This window comes from Talpa europaea (assembly GCF_964194135.1).
Source record: "Talpa europaea genome assembly, chromosome: 4".
NCBI classification, from domain to species: Eukaryota; Metazoa; Chordata; class Mammalia; order Eulipotyphla; family Talpidae; genus Talpa; species Talpa europaea.
This window is the reverse complement of record NC_140070.1, coordinates 102,780,423-102,800,632: the sequence shown is the minus strand read 5'-3', so window position 1 is coordinate 102,800,632 and position 20,210 is coordinate 102,780,423. Positions and strand designations below refer to the sequence as shown.

At 37.9% G+C, this 20,210-nt stretch overlaps 1 protein-coding gene across 1 annotated transcript in view; it reads left to right on the top strand.

Moving 5' to 3' along the window:
• Nucleotides 1-10,878, top strand: part of KPNA1 (karyopherin subunit alpha 1) — a gene marked incomplete at its 3' end in the record, with an annotated part of 46,586 nt that extends 35,708 nt beyond the window's left edge. Inside the window, exons 11-14 of the mRNA XM_084232048.1 lie at nucleotides 4,708-4,833; nucleotides 6,980-7,107; nucleotides 9,058-9,236; nucleotides 10,691-10,878. Of these exons, the coding sequence (XP_084088174.1) occupies nucleotides 4,708-4,833; nucleotides 6,980-7,107; nucleotides 9,058-9,236; nucleotides 10,691-10,878 (621 nt within the window). The remainder of the gene's footprint in view (nucleotides 1-4,707; nucleotides 4,834-6,979; nucleotides 7,108-9,057; nucleotides 9,237-10,690) is intronic.
• Between the last annotated feature and the right edge of the window lie 9,332 nt (nucleotides 10,879-20,210).

The window sequence follows — 20,210 nt, the reverse complement described above, 5'->3', positions numbered from 1 at the left end:
GTATGGTAAGTAACAGCAACTTTAAATTATCTAACTCGACTTCTGTGATTTTTGGTCTCCAGCCTCACTGTTTTGTTTCTCCTTTGCAAGCTCCTTTTTTTCTTCCTGTTTATGGGTATCCTCCAGGAGAAAATCCTTTCAGCCTCACTCATTGATCCTACTTGTGACTTCAGCTGTCTCCTTTTTGCATGACTTGAGAATTAGATTTTAACCTTAACTCTTTAATCCAGCAAAATAATTTTTTTCTATTACTTTGTTTACTTTATTCTTTGTGTGAGTTTAGATCAGTTGCTTTTTATTATTCCATATTTTACATTGAAAAGTGACAAATTTAAGGGTTCTTTTTATTTATACATATTTTACATCATTGTTCATTTTTAAACAGTGATTGTTTTTTTTTTACTCGGGTGTAGTCCTCATAGAATTTCCTCCACCAATTCAACGTGCACCATCACCACCATCCCCTGTGCTCCTCCTTCCCTCTCCCCTGCAGGATGTCTCTGGTTTATAACTGTCTGTTTTTGTTTTGTTATGTATTGTTATTTTTTTCCCCTGATGTCTTATTGGTTCCCCTATATTCCTTCTACAAGTGAAACTGTCCAACATTTTTCTTTTTCCTTCTGACTTACTTCACTAAGCATAATTCCTTCTAGCTCCATTGTTGCTGTGAATGGCGTGAGTTTATATTTTTGATTGCTGAATAGTATTCCATTGTGTGTATACATACCACATCTTCTTGATCCAGTTGTCTATTTTTAGGCATTTGGGTTGCTTCCAGGTTTTACCTGTTATAAATATTGCTGTAATATACATAGGGGTACAGGTATTCTTTTGAATAATGTTCGTGTCCTTTGGGCAGATCCCTAGGAGTGGAATTGCTGGGTCATATGGTGACTCCATTTTTTAGTAGACAGCTTTCCATAGTTGCTGGACCAGTTTGCACTTCTATCAGCAATGTAGGAGAGTTCCTTTTTTACCACATCCTCGCCAACATTTGTTGTTGCTAGTTTTTTTTAATAAGTGTCATTCTTACTGGTGTAAGGTGGTATCTCATTGTGGTTTTGACTTTGCATTTCCCTGATAAGGGATGTTGAACATTTTTTCAAATGTCTGTTGGCCATTTGCATTTCTTCTTCCAGCAAGATAGTCTACACATTTTTGATTTCTAAAATTAAGGTGATTGGATTTATTGTGAAGTATCTTCCAACTCTTAATACTTTAAATTTATTCTGACTATAAAGGAACACATTTTTCCTTGTATATCTGGACCTCTGGTTATTTGTTTCCTGTCTAGTGAGCAGTACCCGCAGTACTCACCAGCAGTGAGCAGTGCAAGCCAAAAATCTGGTAATTGGCTTTCATTCTTTACATCTCATCAGTCACTATATCCTGTTACTCCATCTCTATTCATCCCTTACAGAGCTGAGTTCATACATTTCTCATACCATTATCATATCACCAAGAGAATGCTGGTAAAATGCAAGTTTGATCTTGTCATTCTTCAACTTTGAGTCTTTTCGATGTCATTTAAGATTTTTAAGATGGACACATTATATAACGAAATATATGAAACAGGATGAAGAAGCTCTTACGTATGCACTGACATGTAAAAGTTGTCCAGATTATATTGTTTAGAAAGAAAAAAGGAGGCAAAATATATTACCATTTGTATAAAAGGGGGAGCAGTTAGAAGAGGGAAAGAAAGTAACACCACTGCTCCCCTCAGCAGTGTTTTCAGTCTGCCTGCCTGTTATTTGTCCTCTGTCTCTGGTGAATTCTCTCATCCTCCCGTGCCTCTGACCTGTACCCCAATTCTTGTATAAATAAATACAATTCTTGTATAAATTCTTGTATAAATAAATCTCAAAAGATAAATAAAAAGAAAACTACATGTTTTTACATAAAATTTCTCGAAGAAATACACAGGAAACTAATAACATCTGTTGTCTTTGTGGAAGACTAGTGACTGGGGTACAGGAATGGAAAGGAGGCTTTTAACTTACTTTATAATCCTTGGTACTTTCTGAATTTTTTTTTTAAAGATTTATTTATTCATGCATACAAGAATTGGGGTAGGGCCTCCCCTGGTGGCTCAGTGGTTGAGCGCTGGGTTGCGAGGCTGCCCGCAGCCTCTGCAACGCCAGTTCGATCCCCAGCCACCAGTGAGGGTCCCACCAAAAAAAAAGAATTGGGGTACAGGCCAGATGTGCAGGAGGTGAGAGGATTCACCAGAAACAGAGTGGGGAGCAGAACAGGCAGACTAACTGAAATACACTGCTGAGGGGAGCAGTGGGCAAGACAAGAGAGGTCTGCTGCACCATGTGGGTATCTCGCCGGCCGGCGGGGATCGAACCCATGCCATAGAGGCTGTGGACAGCTTCACAGCGCTGCACTCAACTGCCTGTGCCACCAGGGGAGGCCCCACTCTCTGAATTTTTAAACCATATCATATGTACTTTTCAAAAAAGTTTGTTTACCCCCCCACCATACTCTGTGCTCTTGCCATGCTTACTCCTTGAGTTAACTGACCACACTTAGCTCTGAACTTTTAACATACCTTTTCTTCACTCTGATGGAACATATGCCTTCATCCCCTCATCCCTGTTCTGACCACTACCTTCTGCCACTATCTTTTTATTCTTCAGGTCTTAATATTAACATTATTTTTGATTTCCTCCTTTGTTTTATCCATCATAGCACTTATCACACTTTTATAACTGTTCAGATTACAACTTCTAGAGGGGTAACTGTCAGCCTGTTCGTCAGCCTGTTCATTTTTGTGGCTATAGTGTAGTTTCTGGCAGTGTACAGGAATGAACGAAATTCTCAGTCTACACATCTAGTTCTGACCTTTCTCAAATTCTAATCCCATGTCTCAGTAGCTTATTAGGTGTTTCTGCTTGTCACATTTATCTCTCTTACAGTTTATCTTCTTCCCCAATAGATCAAGTTTCAAGTCTTGATTTCTTTGATATTAATGATACAAGTATTTATCACTTAAAACGTTGCAACCTTATTTGGGGTCTCTTACTTATACTTTCTTGTTGATTCTTTTATTACTAGATCCACATCTAATTATACTACTTTAGTCCATCCATCTTTTTTCACACACAAGGGCTGTTGCTATAACCATCTGATTTATCTTCCTATTTTCCTAAGCATTTACCTCTCTCAATATATTTTCCCTAACAACACCTTAATAGTTCCTAAAAAATAACACTTTACATTATTTTTTTCCCTCTTAGAAGCAAGGAGCTTCTTTTATACCTATGAGATAAAGACCCTTGAAAGACTAAGGAATTTGTATTTCAAGATTTTAGTCTCATTCTTCTTTCTAGGTTTGTTAATTTTGGGGTATAGACTCCTTCCGTAATAGCCTTACTAGTTTAATCTTATTTTGGTACTGTCTTCCTCTGCTTATAAAATCCTGCATTTCAAGGTTTCTCCCAACTCCAGGTCCTATGAAATCTTTTTCCTGAGCATTCCTCCACAGTATTAATTTCTCACATTTTTCTCCCCCCATGCTTTGTCTTTGGCTCTTAAAAAATTACTTTGCAACATCTTTTATACTGTTATTTAGAAATATTGTATCTGTTTACCTGTTTTAAATTTTTTGAGCTACATTGATAGGCAAAAAATGACTTCATTTTATGCATCTATTTCATTACTTTTGAGTCATTTTCTATTAAAATTCTAGTTTCTTATCAATTTACCTATTAAAGATAGCAACCTGGTCTCAAATATTTTCTTGTATTGTGTGAAGTGCATTTTAATTTTTGTATTTTTTTAACATGCAAAAATTAATGCTTGGTGAAATTTTTATTTTCTCAGTTTGTTTGTTTTATAGCTGGAAAGTCCTTCGCTATTCCCAAACCAGCTACTTACTGATATTTTCCTTTGTTGTATGGTTGCTTCTTAATATTTACTCTTTATAGGCTGCAAATATATTTTGGTGATGGGAACTAGGAGTTGATTTTAAGAAATAATTATCAATTAACCAATTATTGTAATATTGTTTATTAAATAAAACCACCAGTTACTAGAGGAACTAAGGTTGGTTTTATTATATACTTAATTCTTTATAACACCTGCAACTGTTTCTGCATTAGATGTTTATTCTGTTGTACGGGGATTAATTCTTGAGCCCACTATGTATTATTTTAAACATTATACCTTTTATGATCTTAGTTTCTGGTATGATCTTCTTGTGTATTATCTTTTCTCCCCCACCTTTGTAATCTCTTGATATCTGGGAACCAATTTTATCTTTGTATCCTGTAAAGCACCTGATATACTAAAGTATGTGATGATTTTTTTTTTTTGACAACAAGGTAGAGAGTTATAAGAAGATTTAAAAATCTGAGACTATTTCTGAATTTCTGGCCACTTAATGTATTTCCCTACCCCAAAAACATGTAAATATGCTATAGGGAATAGAAAAGTAAATACTGAATATATTATTGTGCTTACGAAGTATAGTTTTAGCAGTTGTGACTAGAGATAATTACATTTTGATAATCTTAGATACTAATTCTTACGGCTGTGTGGCAATGAATACTTCATTACAGTATAAAGTTATTTTTAAAATTTTAAGAGTTCTTCTTTGCTGTATTTTTCCTAAAAAAAAGTCATTGAGTTAAAGACTTACTTACATTAGGATACATTGGATTATTACAATAAGTAAAAAATTCAAATTTTTCCTTTCAGGTAATTTTGAATTGCTCAGCTCTACAGAGTTTGTTGCATTTGCTGAGTAGCCCAAAGGAATCTATCAAAAAGGAAGCGTGTTGGACAATATCTAATATCACAGCTGGAAATAGGGCACAGATCCAGGTAATCACATAGAACCTGTCTCTTTTTCCTGTATTGACCTGTCTTTTTTTTCTGTATTTTTGATAACTGAAGAACCCATATATATTTATATATATATGTTCATTATATATAATTGCCTTCTTCATATTGTTACCCTAACAGAAGATGAGTCTTTTAAAACTTAACATGTAAGGTTTTTTTTTTACCTTTTCCTTTAATATGTGCTGATTTTCCAGAATCTGAGAATAGTATTTGTTGTTTCTGAAATGCTTAATTTTCTGGTGGTACCATATAATAGATTGCTTCAATTTTTCATGACATTTGGAAAAATGGGTCCCCTTTTACTTTTGTTCTTACATCAGCAGGAGAGTAATCTAAGTGGAAGACAAACAGTAGGCCAGATGGTTCACCATAGGCAATAAGAAACACTGGAACAGAAGTTTGAAAAAAATATAACAGACTTAAGGGACTTCAAGATGAGTAGAATCATAGAGGTCATCTAATCCAACATTGTCATTTAAAGATGACAGTGAGGCTCAAGATAAATAAAATTATTCACTTAAGTGCCCCTGTCATAAATGGCAGTACTATAAGGAGGGTCTTCCTGCTGAACTCTGCTGACTTAATTCATTAATGTAATAGAAACAATTCTTGACCAGGAAAGCACTATCATCCCCAGAATGCTGTGAGGACTGAGTTTGATAGCTATGCCAGTTTTCTTTTTTAAATGAAATTTTTATTGATTTACCATTGGTTTACAATACTTTATATTTTGGGAGTACAGCTTCACACCTTTATTTGTGTAAACTATGTCCATGGCCATATTTCTGGTGCCATTCACTATTATCAAATTGCTCTCCTTCACCCACTCCTCCGATTCACCTTTGCATTCCCTTCTGGTTACCATCATACTTTTCTCAGAATTTAAGATTTATTTTGCTAGTTCATTTAGCTTTGTTGATTGGTTTGCTTTATTTATTGTCCACATATGAGTAAAACCAGCCAACATTATTTTTTAACTTTCTGACTTAACTTTTCTTAACACAGTCACCTCAAGTTACTTATAACATGCATCAGAGATGACTTGAGCTGTAGTAGATTTTCTGCTATTCCCAAACACTTAAGTGGAATTTCTCAGTTTCTTGACATAGGAAATATAAATACATACTAGTTCTTGAGGTAAAGAAAAACATGAAGAACATAAGCTGAGGACGACTACTGTTACTATATGAGAAGCATTGAGTAGAAGTACTGTGTTGAATTAAATGCTATTCCAAGCCAGGTAGGAAGTAGTGCTTGGAATAGGATGGTAGCAAAGCAAAAGGAAAGGAAGGGAAAAAAGATGGACCAAGGACATTTTAAATTGGAACTGTTTTGGAGACTTGGTGACTGAATACATTAAGAATAAATAAATAACAACCCAAAAAAAGCCTCTGGACTAGAGAGGCTTGAAAGGATACCAGATAAAGAGAGTAGATGATGTGTTTGAGGCAGTTGGCATTGGCAGATCTAAAGCTACCCATTGGTCACCCTGGGCTGAGACTTAAGTAAGAAATGAGGACCATAGTTACATCAGAGTGGATACTGTGAGAGAAACAAGAATAGCAGAGTTATGAAGAATTTATTATAATTGGTTATTGTGGGTAGACAAAGAACAACAGAAGAACTTGGAGAAAGTCAGGAGATTACACGATTTTAGGGCATGGTTTGGGAGTGTTATCAGTGATAAATGAAGTAACCTCAAAAGCTTAGGTATAGGGCCTGCCTGGTGGCGCAAGGGGTGAAGCACTGCACTATGAAACAATCCGAAGCCTCTGCAGCACTGAGGAGCTCCCTGGCCCACTAGGGAGCAACCCACATGGCGCAGCAGACCTCTCCTGTCTCACCCGCTGCTCCCCTCAGTAGTGTATTTCAGTTAGTCTGCCTGTTCTGTTCCCCACTCTTGTCTCTGGTGAATCCTCTCACCCCCTGCATCTCTGGCCTGTGCCCCAGCTCTTGTATAAAATAAAATATATATTTGGGGGGGAAAAAAAGCTTAGGGATAATGAGGACTCAACTTCAATTTATTTTTAATGGGAGGTGTTTCATTAGTGAAGTTCACTGAAAAGAATATCATGAACCTTTCTCTAAGTCTTGTAATTTCCATTTAATTTTTCTTTAATTTCAGACTGTGATAGATGCCAACATTTTTCCAGCCCTCATTAGTATATTACAAACTGCTGAGTTTCGAACAAGGAAAGAAGCAGCTTGGGCCATCACAAATGCAACTTCTGGAGGATCAGCTGAACAGATCAAGTAAGGACTAGCCAGATAACATCTTGTTTGTCTCAATTATAATACTCAATTCTAACCTTTTGGAAGATTCTCAGTTTCATCATTAGATATATTTAGTTCCTTATTCCTCTCCCATTTGTTCCTGCTGAAAATAATTCTGCGTTGGGAGAAGGCACGCATAGTTGGTGTTTAAGGCCATACATATATTTATAGGGCTGATTTCAAGCCCTATAAATCTATTTGGTTCTATTTGGTCAGGAATATCTTGGGTACTCTAGAACATTACCTGTAGAATAGAGTTCAACTTCAGTAGTTAACTCTTGCTGTTTCTAGCTGAGATGTCTTAAGTAGAATTGAATCAATCTTGGATTCAATCAATCTTGTCAAGTTCAGTAGAGGCAAGTGTTTCCTGAAGTACTGTGGTATTCAGTGAAGGGGGAGACTTGTATTAGTTGGAGCCTTAAATGACTCCTTGGGTAATAGCTTATATTCTTAATGTCTTGAAAGCATAAAATCTGGATAGGCGTTATTTCTTCAAAGAAACACCATATAAATGAATGCTAAATTACGGACATCTAGTAATTTAGATAGGAAAAAAGTACTGGTGGAGAGAAACAGGAACATAGACTCTTAGCCTGCCTAATCTTTATGACCCCCATCATCTTTGACTCTTTCCTTTGGTACCAGTAGCTTGTCACTCAGTTAGACAGACCCTCCTTTCCCATGTACTCACATTCCATCTGCAATGGAGGAGCTGTTGATAAAAACTAGAATACAGAAGAAACAAAGTCCTATTTGAGGGAGATGGTGTTAGACAGTGAATGTGTTGCTCAATTAAAGAATTAATTCAGTCTCAAAATTTACTTCCTCTGTTCTAAAACATCTGAATTTCTTTCCTATAAATTTCTCCTTTCTAAAGGACCTTCCAAGTGTAAAATTACCAGTTTTATCAGCTCAGTCTTGAGACATTGATAAAATTTGAGAAATACAATTTTCACTTTTCCAGATAATATATTCTTACAAATTAAATTTTCTTACTCAGTAAAGTTTCTTGTTTGTAAACTTTTCTGCCACAAAAGCCAAGTAAAATTGATCCAGTGATCACTTTATCCAAATAGGAGCCATGCCCAGACTTTAACCAACAAAAATTATGCTTGTTTTTCATGCTGCTTTCCAACCATCTTTTTAAATCTTCAGACTTTCTCCTGATCCTTTATTTCACATATAAGTGAAACCATCTGATATTTGTCTTTTTCGGCCACTGAGTAGTATTCTGTTGTGTATATATACCTCATCTTCTTGATCCATTTATCTGTTTTGGGGCATTTAGGTCATTTTCCATATCTTAGCTATTGTAAATAGTACTACAATAAACATAGGAGTGCAGGTTTCCTTTCAAATTAGTGTTTTTGTGTTCATTGAATAGATACCTGGGAATGGAATCACTGGGTTATATGGATAGATCCGTTTTTAGTGTTCTGAGGAACCTCCACATAGCTTTCCATAGTGGTTGGACCAGTTTCAGTCCCACCAGCAGTGTAAGAAGGTTCCCTTTTCACTACATACTTTGGTCTTATGTTCAGGTCTTTCATCCATTTTGAAATTGAGTGCTTTTTTTTTTTTTAATCTTTTGAGTTATGAGAGCCCTTTGTATAATAAAGAATTGACACCAGGCATGTCATGTTTCAGAGGTATAATTATACCTATAGAAACAAAGATGAAATTAATCAGTAAAAAAATACACTATTTTGATAAGTTGCTCATATTCAGAGTGAACATTCAAAGGATGGATTAAAGGGTGGAGATGGTGCTGATGAACTGGTTTAACTTATTGGTAGCTCTTTTTGTGACAAGGTGTGTCTTCTTGGGTTGAATGGGTGCCTGTATCTCTTCAGCGATTTTGAAGATATCCCATCCACCAGTTTTATTAACTTAACAGCTTTGTTTAAACTGTTCTTTGTATTAATTTAGGTACCTTGTAGAACTGGGCTGTATCAAGCCACTTTGTGATCTCCTCACAGTCATGGACTCTAAGATTGTACAGGTTGCTCTCAATGGATTGGAAAATATCCTGAGGCTCGGAGAGCAAGAAGCTAAAAGGAATGGCACTGGTATTAACCCTTACTGTGCTTTGATTGAAGAAGCTTATGGTAAGAGTGGTTGATCGATGTACTGAAATTTTCTTCCTTTATATGCTTTCCTGGCCTGTCCACATCCGTCATTAACAAACACATATGAAAACTGTTCTAAATGATATTTAGTATGCTGAATTGGTAGGTGTGAAAAGAACACGATGCCCTTTAGCCATTTTCATACTTCATCTTCCCAATTTCCTAACTCTGCTTGCCCTTGTACTCTGACTGTAAGCTGAGCCCCCAGAGCATCCTTATCTACTGTACACAAAGCTTGACTACTCCTTTGTCTTACAAGGTTTAGAGTTCTGATTTTGAATTGTATACCCCAATTCCTGTGTTCCTAAGATGTTCCTGAGTGTTACCTCTTAGTTTCCTCATTGTTTTAATCTCAGTCTTAAATGTACTCTTAATCATTGGTTAACCAATGTACTTTAACCTTTAAGTTCCCTCAGTGATTTAGTGATGTTAATGGATAACCAGAGTTGAAAAACACTGCTTCAAGGCTTGTTTATTCCTGAGATTGTAATTAGAGGGTCTTAGAGCATATTCATCTTCAAATTCATCAGATAATGAGATTTGTTTTCCAAAATGATCTTTTAACAATTTACCATTTAAAAATATCTTGATTATAAAAGCTATACAAGAAATTTTGAAATGTTCCTCTACGGGGAGAGATCTTTCAATTCCCCCCCCCCCCACCCCTCCAACGCGCAATGGTAACATTTACTTCTGCTATTTCTTTCTTGACTTATGACTGCATGCAAAAAAAACAAAAAAAAAAAAAACTAAAGTGGGCTTAAACTTGATAAAGAGAATTGTTGAGTAATTGTTCGTTAGACTTCTCAATTTAAGTAATAGATTCTGCCTGGTTTAAGGGTATTACACATTTGTTGAAAAGATACTGGAAAGCTCAGCGCCAAGAATAAATTAAGTCATAGACATAGTCCAACAGGAATAGTTCTTCTACTGACTCTGGATGATGATGTGACTTATAGAAATTGTTGCTCTGGGGCCTCCCTGGTGCCCTAGGGGTTAAGTCTCAGCACTATTACTTATGCAGCCCAAGTTTCATCCCTTGCCAGGGAGCTAACCCACAAATGGCACAGCATACCTCTCCTGTCTTGCCCACTTGCTCCCCTTAACAGTGTATTTTAGTAAATCCACCTGTTCTGCTCCCCACTCGGTCTCTGGTGAATCCTCTCACCCCTGGCCTACACCTCCCCCCCCCCCCCCAAATAAATGTTGCTTCTGGAGATGGACTATATTGCTTGTGTATATGTTTAAGATGTCAGTTTGTAATGCCAGCATTTAGACAAATAATCCTACCAACAATTTCTATGCTATTACAGAATATTTAGGATATAAGTAGAGAAGAGGCTCTTCCCTTCCATAAAGGAAGGAGACCTGGCAAAATACAACTTTGTTGGAATTTCTAACAGATACACGTTTTCCTTTATTCTTCATTCTAGGTCTGGATAAAATTGAGTTCTTACAGAGTCATGAAAACCAGGAGATCTACCAGAAAGCCTTTGATCTTATTGAGCATTACTTTGGAACCGAGGATGAGGACAGCAGCATTGCACCCCAGGTTGACCTTAGCCAGCAGCAGTACATCTTCCAGCAATGTGAGGCTCCTATGGAAGGTTTCCAGCTTTGAAGCAATACTCTGCTTTCATGTTCCTGTGTCAAACCAGGCTACCCAGTCAAGTCTTCTTGTGGAGCCCACAGTCCTCATGGAGCTAACTTCTCAAATGTTTTCCATATACTGTTTGCGCTCATTTGCTTGCATTGCGCACCTGCTCTCTTACACACATCTGGAAAACCTCTGGCTCTCTGTGGTGGAATACCCTTCTAATAAAAGGGTAACCAGAGTGGCCCACTCTTATGGAAAATCCCTAGGCTTTGGAGATCTGCACTCATATGAGAGTCATGGGAATATACACATATTAATGTGACTCCCTTTTTTTGTGGGGGAAAAGAGGACTCCTCCTCATTCCCTTTAAAGTGGGAAAAAATACTGACTTTAAAGGATGAAACAACCTTTATCTTGAATTTCACACAACTACTTGCAACAAGGGAGATGTTTAGACCTGTTGTGAATACTTCAGAGTACTTTTCATGAGTTCTTCCACAGTGAACCCTTGGATTACCTGATGGCTTTTTCTGGCCAAGTTTGCATTACTCCTTTCTGAGATTGGATGGTTTTCTTTCCTCTATTGGCGCCATTCTTCACAGATATTAAAGTTAAACCATCCGCTCCCTCACCTTCAGCCTTCAGTGAATGTGCTTTCTAGTTGTCAGGAATGCTGAAGAATTAACACTTTGACTCTTTTAAATATAATACTGGTTTGAGGTTCCCTTAGTGCAGAAAGTGAGGAGCACATATTAATTTGTATGACTATTTTGCTTCTCTTTGGTCTTATGTGTCTTAGGATTTGGAAGTGGTTCAATTCTAATGTTGGTATGAAGATTTAGAATCCTTAGTAATCAAAACTATATCCTGTAATCCTATAAAGAGGAAAAAATAAGCAGGAAAAAAAAAAAACAAGCAGGAAAAAAAAAACCCTCTGATTTTCCCAAACTCAACTAGTGAGACTAGAGGCTGTGTTTCTGCGTTGAAACAAATGTTTCAGGCTTTGTGGTCCTGATCAAGGTCCTCATTAAATTGGAATTCACCCTAGGTGCTTTTTCAACCCTCTGTGACTGGCAGATAACACATACTTTTAAGTTACTTAGGGAATTTCTTTTTTGAGTTGGATGCAGCTTGATTTTAATATTTTCTTGCTGCATATATGACCCCTTTAATGTAGCATCCTTACCCGAAGCAACCATCTTTTTCAGTGTGATACGTTTAACCTAAATAAGGGCAATGATCCTTTTCTTACGACCTCATTATTACCTGATCATTTCTTACTTGTTCCGCCTAGTCAAGGCCCCCCCCCTTCATAATAAAAACAATTTCTACCTTTCAGTCAATGATGACTACAATCTATACCTGCAAATGGCGCTTCCAGTACTGTCTTCAGTGATCCACATTTGTGCATGGACTGGAATGAAAAAAATAAGCTTAATTGCCAAGAGAACTGCAGCTGAGTTCAGTATGACTTCTTGGTGCTAGTTGGCTATCTTGATTCAATGTTGGGACACACTTATCAGAGAAGATTTTTTTGTTGATGTAATGTTAAAAATGAATTCTGAAGGAAAAGTCACTTCTGTTTAAGAGAATACCCTTTTAAACCTCTTTAATCTTGTCCTCTTACTAGAATTTATTATAACTCCCAAGTGTAACTTTTTAGGATTTCCCCTGACAAGCTATTATACATCTCTGATAAATCCTACTGAATGTTAAGGATACTCAGAGCTTTCATACCTCATCATGTTATTTAAGCAGCCAATTTATGTGACCTGATTTAAACTAAAAAATCCACTTCGTTCAAAGTAGAAAGATACAAAGACAAAGGACATTTATCAGCCAAGTGTGTGAAGCATCCTTCGCATCTAGTCTGTAGTTGTGTCTGTGCTCTGGATGGATACCGTCTGCTGTCCCTCTGTTATTGATGGAGCAGCCACTGCAAAACTAGTCAACTTCCATCGATAACTGTTACTCTTTCTAGTGCTGCTTTGTGCTGAAAGAACAATTTAGTTTACTGCACTTGACCTGTAAAAGACTTTGATTCTTTGTAATTATAGGGGCAAATTAGGTGGTTAATTTAAAGAAAAACTTTCAATGTTGCCTTTACATCACATTAAAATATACTTCTTTCAGAAGGGTAATAGAAGCACTGATTCATAGTAAAAATCTTGTTTTTAGCTTTGACCTTTTTTGTGGCTGAGTTTTTTTAAATTGTAAATTACTGGTAATACGTGATTTCTATAGGATGTTTTAAAATGTACCTTTTATTGGATAATTTAAAATACTTCATTTTGACAAAAACTAGTTTGAATGAAAAAAATCTAAAGCACATAAGGCATTTCCCACGTTAGTAAGAATAGTGTAGACTAGAAATTTTTGCTAGTGATTGTAGGTGTCTCAATGATGAATTAAAACAAAGAAAAATTGATTTAACTAATGTGGTCTACTTTCTAGCTAAAACAGTGGATTTTATCTTACTCATGCCCTAGAAGTGTGTGAGCTATGAGATCTGAGCTAAATTTTGTAATAAAATGGGTTTTTTTAATATAAAAATTGGAATTGACTAAATTTAAATCCCAGCCTAGTTGTTGGAAATATAGAGCAACATTTGTGGTAACAAAAGATATTTTAGGAGGTAAGTGTAAGTTCTATTTTCAGTTCTCTGCCTGGCAGATTATTGATGTCAATTTATTGAATACTCTTCACTAAGATGTTACTTATTACAAAAGCATGTAAATTTCAATACAGGAAAACTCCTGCAGTTTTAACTACTGCTAGGGGGAGGGAGAAGTGGTTTGATTTTTTTTTTTCCCCTTTCCCTTTCTTCCTCCAAACTTTCAAAGTATATTGCTTGTAATGACAACCTTGGTGGAAAAAAATGCATCAAGAACATTTGGGATGTAAAGGCACCTTGTATTTTAAGTACCAATAGGTAAACGTGGTTAGATTGAGAAATACCAGGAAAGGTAAGATGAGATACATGAAGAAGGATGAGATTTAGGAGACAGAGTTCTTCACAATTCACGTTCTTGTCACCGAGTAATTAGGACCATTTAAAACTTAACTTTATCAACTGTACTGTTTTTGAAAAAACTGTTGCCCTAGGACTGTTTCTTCCATCTGCCAGATAAAGCTAATTGGGCTCTCTGGGTCGTTTTCATCATTATTGTCGCAGGTATAAACATTGACAATTACCCCATAATAAATCTGAATTATTCCAGATTGTTGCTGATTTTACCTAAGAAAAAATTTGTAGTATATTTTAAAAGTCAGACTTTGTCAACTAAATCCTGTTGTACCTGACTGCACATGGGCAACTTTTAACTTCTCTAATGCTAAATAAACATTTCAGTATTTAATCCCCCAATTTGGGGTTTCATTATGAAAGGGTTTTCCTTGGGTTAAAGAACTGTCCTTTTTGCTGATTAGTTTTTTTTAGATTTTTTTTTTTTTTTAATCAGTAGGTGGTAAGTCATAGCTATTCTAAAGCTTGGGGCTTTTTATACATAATGGAAATTGTGATGTCAAAAGATGATGTCCAGTAAAGGAAAATCCACTTTTAGAATGGGGCATTGTTAGCTTTTCAGTAGATTTACTCGTTTGAATTTCTTGCCATCTGAAATCAACAGCCATTTCTGTTGTGAGATGAACAGAATAAGTGACCCATTGGGAAATAGGTTGGGCTACCTTTTTTTGCTGGTAGTTATTTTAAAAAGGTAACACCAGTGCAATAAGTCTGCTTAAGGGGAGAATATTCTGTAATATCCCTTATTGGCATAAAAGGTAAGGTAATAACAGTGGGTGCCAAGGTATCAGAAGAATGTGATATCCTAACTTAAAAAATATCAAATTGCTACTGGAGGGTTGGGATAAAGAAAGAATAGATGAGGTTTTGTTTCAAGTACAGGTGGGCTAAGAAATTATTTTCCTATAGGTTAAATAAAGGCTTGTCTTTGAGCCTCTCCTCTGGCTTTCACTATTATTTAATTCTCCAACTGTTCTTTGAGGTGAATAATTGTCACAATGTCACAGATGACAAAAGTCAAGGCCAGAAGAACTGACTACCAAGGTCGCAACCCTCTGTTTGCCCAAAGATGGGGAAGAGCCCAGCATATGTGTCTTGAAAAACAGTAGTAGTCCTGGAGGTGTTCTCAGCCAGGAACTCCTAGAAAGAACTTAAAACAGCCACAGCTGGACCAGCTCCTTTTTGTTGTTGGATCATTCTTGTTCACACTTTCTCATAATCAGCACCCTTAAAAATGATTAACTTCATACATAAATTGCCCCTAGATACATCTACTGGCCTCTACACCCTCTCAGAGTATCTACCAACATCTTACTCTTTCTGTGGTGCTAAAATTCTGAATGACCTGATAAAACAGCAGAAGTTAAAAAAAAAAAAAGCCAAATGCTGATGTTAAGTTTAATGTAATGGCTAAACTCGGAAATGTTTTCATTTAACACTCAAATGCAGAAGGTACTGACACAGAAGTAAAGACTTTTACTCAAGGAAAACAGTGCCATAGATGTGAATTTAACACAACTGACTTCCTAAAGGTACACTGTACTAGTCAAGTTAAAAGATCACTGAATATGTTGGGCTTACCACATCATTTTGACTATTCTCTAACTTTTTCAAAGTACTCTGAGAAGCTTTCATTTGAATGGTTCTAATGATTCTTTGTATTTGAATGTGATGAGCACCATGGGGAAGACCTTGCAGTAAGCAGACATGAAATACTTAAGGGACTGAGATATTAGCCAAGGGTACTTAGTTACCAAAAAGTTCAAAGAAATTTCCTTTATGTGCTGTTTGAAACCAGGACTAAACTCTTTGAGCAGGCATGCAACATGTGTTTTTGTGTAACCTTTCAGGAGTCATAATCTGAAAAGTTTACAAAAGCAAACACTGTCATAGGAGAGGTTTTATAAAAACAAAAAAAGCTATGCTCTCTGATAAAAGGCAGTATGTTTTAATATAAAATCAACCTAATGTGTTTATATATACTGAAAATAGCCCATCAATATGGCATAGTCTAACACTAGGGGAAAAAAACTTCTTGCTAATTAATCCAACTAATGTGGAAGGTGACTTAGGCTAAGTAGGAATTTTTCACATACATTGTTTATTGCATGTGAATATGCAATTTATCTTTTTTTTTTCCCCACCTCCCCTGAAATAGGCAATTTCTTTACCCATTCCTCCAATTTAAGTGACAGATCAGTAGAAACAAAGTGGTGTATTCATTCTAGGATTGTTTTACCACTATTTTCGAGATTCCACTGGCAGACATTTTTTTTTTTCTGAAAACAATCTTTATTAAAGTGAAACATAACCTTAAGTTCCTGCAGACTACAGCCATCTATGTACAAAATTTGGGGGCTTACCAGTTTATTAAAACTAGCTTAAATCACCGTTGTGCCTATCTCATTTGCTGGTGTGAAAATATTTTTTTCCAATTTAAAAATATAAATACTACTGTAAAGTCATTTCTGTGACCCTTAATGCTTTTGCAAAGAATAAAATTACTCCTATACACCCTTTTATCTACCCACTTAACTTGAGGAAGCCAATGGAGTTCAGTGGCTGCCCACATTACAGGTGACAGGCTTATCTAAACCACTTGGGCCCACCATTATTTCCAGAGATGTGTAAGGGGGGGGGGAGACCACAGCGGTGGGGTTGAGAGATCTGAGCAGGCTAGGGTGTAACCACTATATAAAGAGTAGAATTTTTCAAGATTAAGTTGTAAATTGTGAAGACAATCCTCAGGAAACAGGAGTGACTACTGGTTTGCTAGGGACAGTCCAATTTTTAAGATTAACAACTAATAACTTTAGAGACTTTCAAGTGTCTCAGTTTACACAATAAATAGCCAGCCCATATTTAACCTGACTAGATTTTCATATATTTAAATGGCTAAGTGGTCTTAAGCAACTCGATATGAAAAAAGAGCATAGTTCTATTAATCTTGATTTTTGAGGACTGCATTTGGTAACGAGTCTAGTAAAGATGTCAACATTCCTTAATATAGTAATCACTTCCAGGTCATGGTTAGGTATGACAATTTTTTAAAAATAAAAATCCATTTGTTAGACTATTTGAAAACTACACTGAAGGGTGAGTAATAAGTCAACCACATGAGATTTCCAGTTCTAAAACTTGTATGGGAAACTTGAAAGCTAATTTCTATAGGGAGAGAAACTTCCTAATTACTTCATTAAAGGCAGCAAAGATAGAAGTTGTTAAAAATGGCAGCACCATATAAGGCACTGCTCAAGGATCCCAAATCCAAGTCTTTTTGGTTTGTCACTTTGGATTCACCTGTATTTGTGTTCCCTGCTCCATACCTGCACACACACCACTGTGTGTGTTGCTCCCCTCCCCCCCCCAGGAAGTAACCTGAAATTCTATTTCATAAGGACTGCAATATTAGGACTACATAATAGTTTTACAACACAACTAATGAATAAAGATTTTAGTTACATTCACAGCTTTAATGTTCTTTACTCAAGTTCCTGATGTTTATTTGTAAACAAATTGTGACATCAAGAAATGGGATGCTGGAAATTGCTTGAGTCAAATTCTGGGGAAATCTCAAAAACAATTTCTGGATACTCCTATGATGCATTCTTAACTGTGTACCCCAATATCCCTGTTTGTATTTCTAGTGGGCTACATGTGTTCCAGCACCAACACCCCATCCTAGTCTTCTTTTTTTTTTTTTTTTTTTTTTAAAGATTTATTTATTTATACAAGCACTGGGTACAGTCAGAAGCGCGGGAAGGTGAGAGAATTCACCAGAGCCAGAGCGGGGAGCAGAGCAGGCAGAAGGACCGAAGTACACTGCTGAGGGGAGCAGCGGGCGGCAGGAGGGGTCTGCGCGCCATGTGGGACCCTCCTCCGGTGGCCGGGGAGCAGCCGGGGATCGAACCGGCGCTGCAGAGGCTGTGGGCAGCTTCGCAACCCAGCGCTCAACTGCTGCGCCACCGGGGAGGCCCTCCATCCTAGTCTTCTTGTCATGTGTTTGCTTAATTTCTTTCCAAGAGCAGTTATTGGAAAAACTTAAATTCTTTGAAACAAAGCCTAGAATTTTTTTCTCTGAAGTGCTTTAAAATTTACTTTTAATGAGTTAACAAAAATGGGAATAGTTTCAGTTGATGACGTTAGACTTTCTAAGAGTTCCAGTAAAAAAAAAAATAATAAAAAAATTGAACTTTAAGAAAATGGGGGAGAAAGTTTTCTTTTATAAAAAATGTTACGGAAGGGAGGTGCAGCATGTCCTTGCCAATAGCCAGAAAATCCTAATGTATACATGAATGCTTGGGGCTGTTTTAAGAGATGTTCTTCCCATTCCCAGCCCTTCCTCATTGTGCTTAGACCACTAATTTCCACTAATAAGACTAAAGCATCCACTTCCTGCCTAAATTCCAAAGTAGAGTAGTAGTCTTCAAGTAATGAAGTTTTTTAACTACAGTCAATTAAAACAGAGGACATATGCTGTTGTGTCTTGACTTTCAATTACCCCTAATAGCATATCTGACCCCTTGTTTCCAAATGCTTAAATACTTGATAGAAAATGTGAGACATCTGCCTCCTGACTTCAATTCTGACTTTTAAACAGCACACTTACTGCGTCTCTCAGGTATTCTTTATTTACCAATTACCAGTCAAGCTTGCAGTATTTTGGTAAATCTAGTTAATTCTCCTTTCAATGTCTTTAAAGCTTACGTCTGAATAGCCTGTAGGTTTACCTGATACTTGAACGACCATAAATTATTCCTTAAGGGGGTAGGGGGAAGCAAATATTGCTTAAAAATGAACAATGATGAAAAAAAATTTTAAATTAATATAAAAATATAAAATATTCCTTAAAATTAGGGAAATTTCTCTAAAACCTAATTATGAGTAATCTTACCCATTTTTAACCAACTTTTTAAGTATTTAAACCAACTTTTGTCCCTTTTTGTCTCAAGCTCCTGTACGGATCTGAACTCCTTTCCCTCATTTTTCGGGGAGTTTAAACCACAAGGAAGCTGCTACACGCTGGTCAGCAAAGGCCCTTTAACATCTTACCCTTCCCGAAACGTTTAGGGAAAACTTTAAACCAGATGTCTTGCCATCTGAGTATAAACTCAGCAACACCCTCCCCGCCTACCCGCAGCCTAGCGAGCACCCGCCAGGCTCTGCACGAAGAGCGGCAGCAGAACTGCACCGCCGGCGGGCCAGCGGGCGACACCGGGCCAGCCGACACCGGACAGTGGGCGACACCGGGCCAGCCGACACCGGGCCAGCGGGCGACACCGGGCCAGCCGACACCGGACAGTGGGCGACACCGGGCCAGCCGACACCGGGCCAGCGGGCGACACCGGGCCAGCCAACACCGGGCCAGCAGGCCACACCGGGCCGCCCGCGCCGCGCCGGACCCCGCCAGCCGCGTGGACGAAGCGCCCTCCGCCAGGGGCGCTCCCGTGCCAGACGTGCGCTGACCCCCGCGGCTAAGGGCTTCGGACAAGCACTCCTCTCTCGTGTCAGTTTTCATAAACAAGTGAATGGTTTTGGGAATACTAACTGCCTTCCACGCCGCCGGTGAGGTTCGGCAGAAGCCGCAGTCACTTCCCGGGTCGGAGCTTCCGACAGTCCAGCGGCCCCCCGCGGCGAGACGGCGGAGCGAGGCGGAAGGAAACGCGGAAGCCGCCTTCTGCGCAAGCGCGGGCACGCCTCTCCCATTGGTTATATCGGCCCGGAAGTATTGCTGGGTCTCCCTCTGCACATGCGCACAATCGTTCTTCCCTTTGGGTTCCTGATGGACGCGGCGGTCTGGACCCGTCAGCCTGCAGAATGTAGCCCCCAGCACGAGCCTCAAATAACTGTGCCTACGTAGGTTTTTTTTCTTAGCTTCTGAAATCTTCTGTTTAAAGCACTGCTCAGGTACCTAGAGTCTGTGTGACTGGTAGGGTCGCTTACTCTTCTGAAACATTTCGGAGCTGGGGGGAGGGGCGCTGAAAAATACTTTGGACCGAGCTCAGCTCGGCCCCCTCGGCGTCTCTTTGGAAGGTTTTATGCATTCGCAAGATACCCGACATTAAAACCTTTTGGCTGGCAACGCCTAGGACCCTTTTAATAGTATTTCTTATGTATTTGTTACAAAGGATGAAGAGGAAAAACTGAAGTGGTCCAGGACAGGACGTACTCCAAATCAGTGTATTATCGTAAAAACGATCCAGAAATTATAATTATTAAAAGACCGTGTGTTTTTGGGTGCATTAATTTTATCTTCATTTTGCTGGGCAGAAAGCCAAGACACCAGTCTGCCTGGTTCAGGGCGTGACCCCTAGACAGCCAGGTTTGGAGC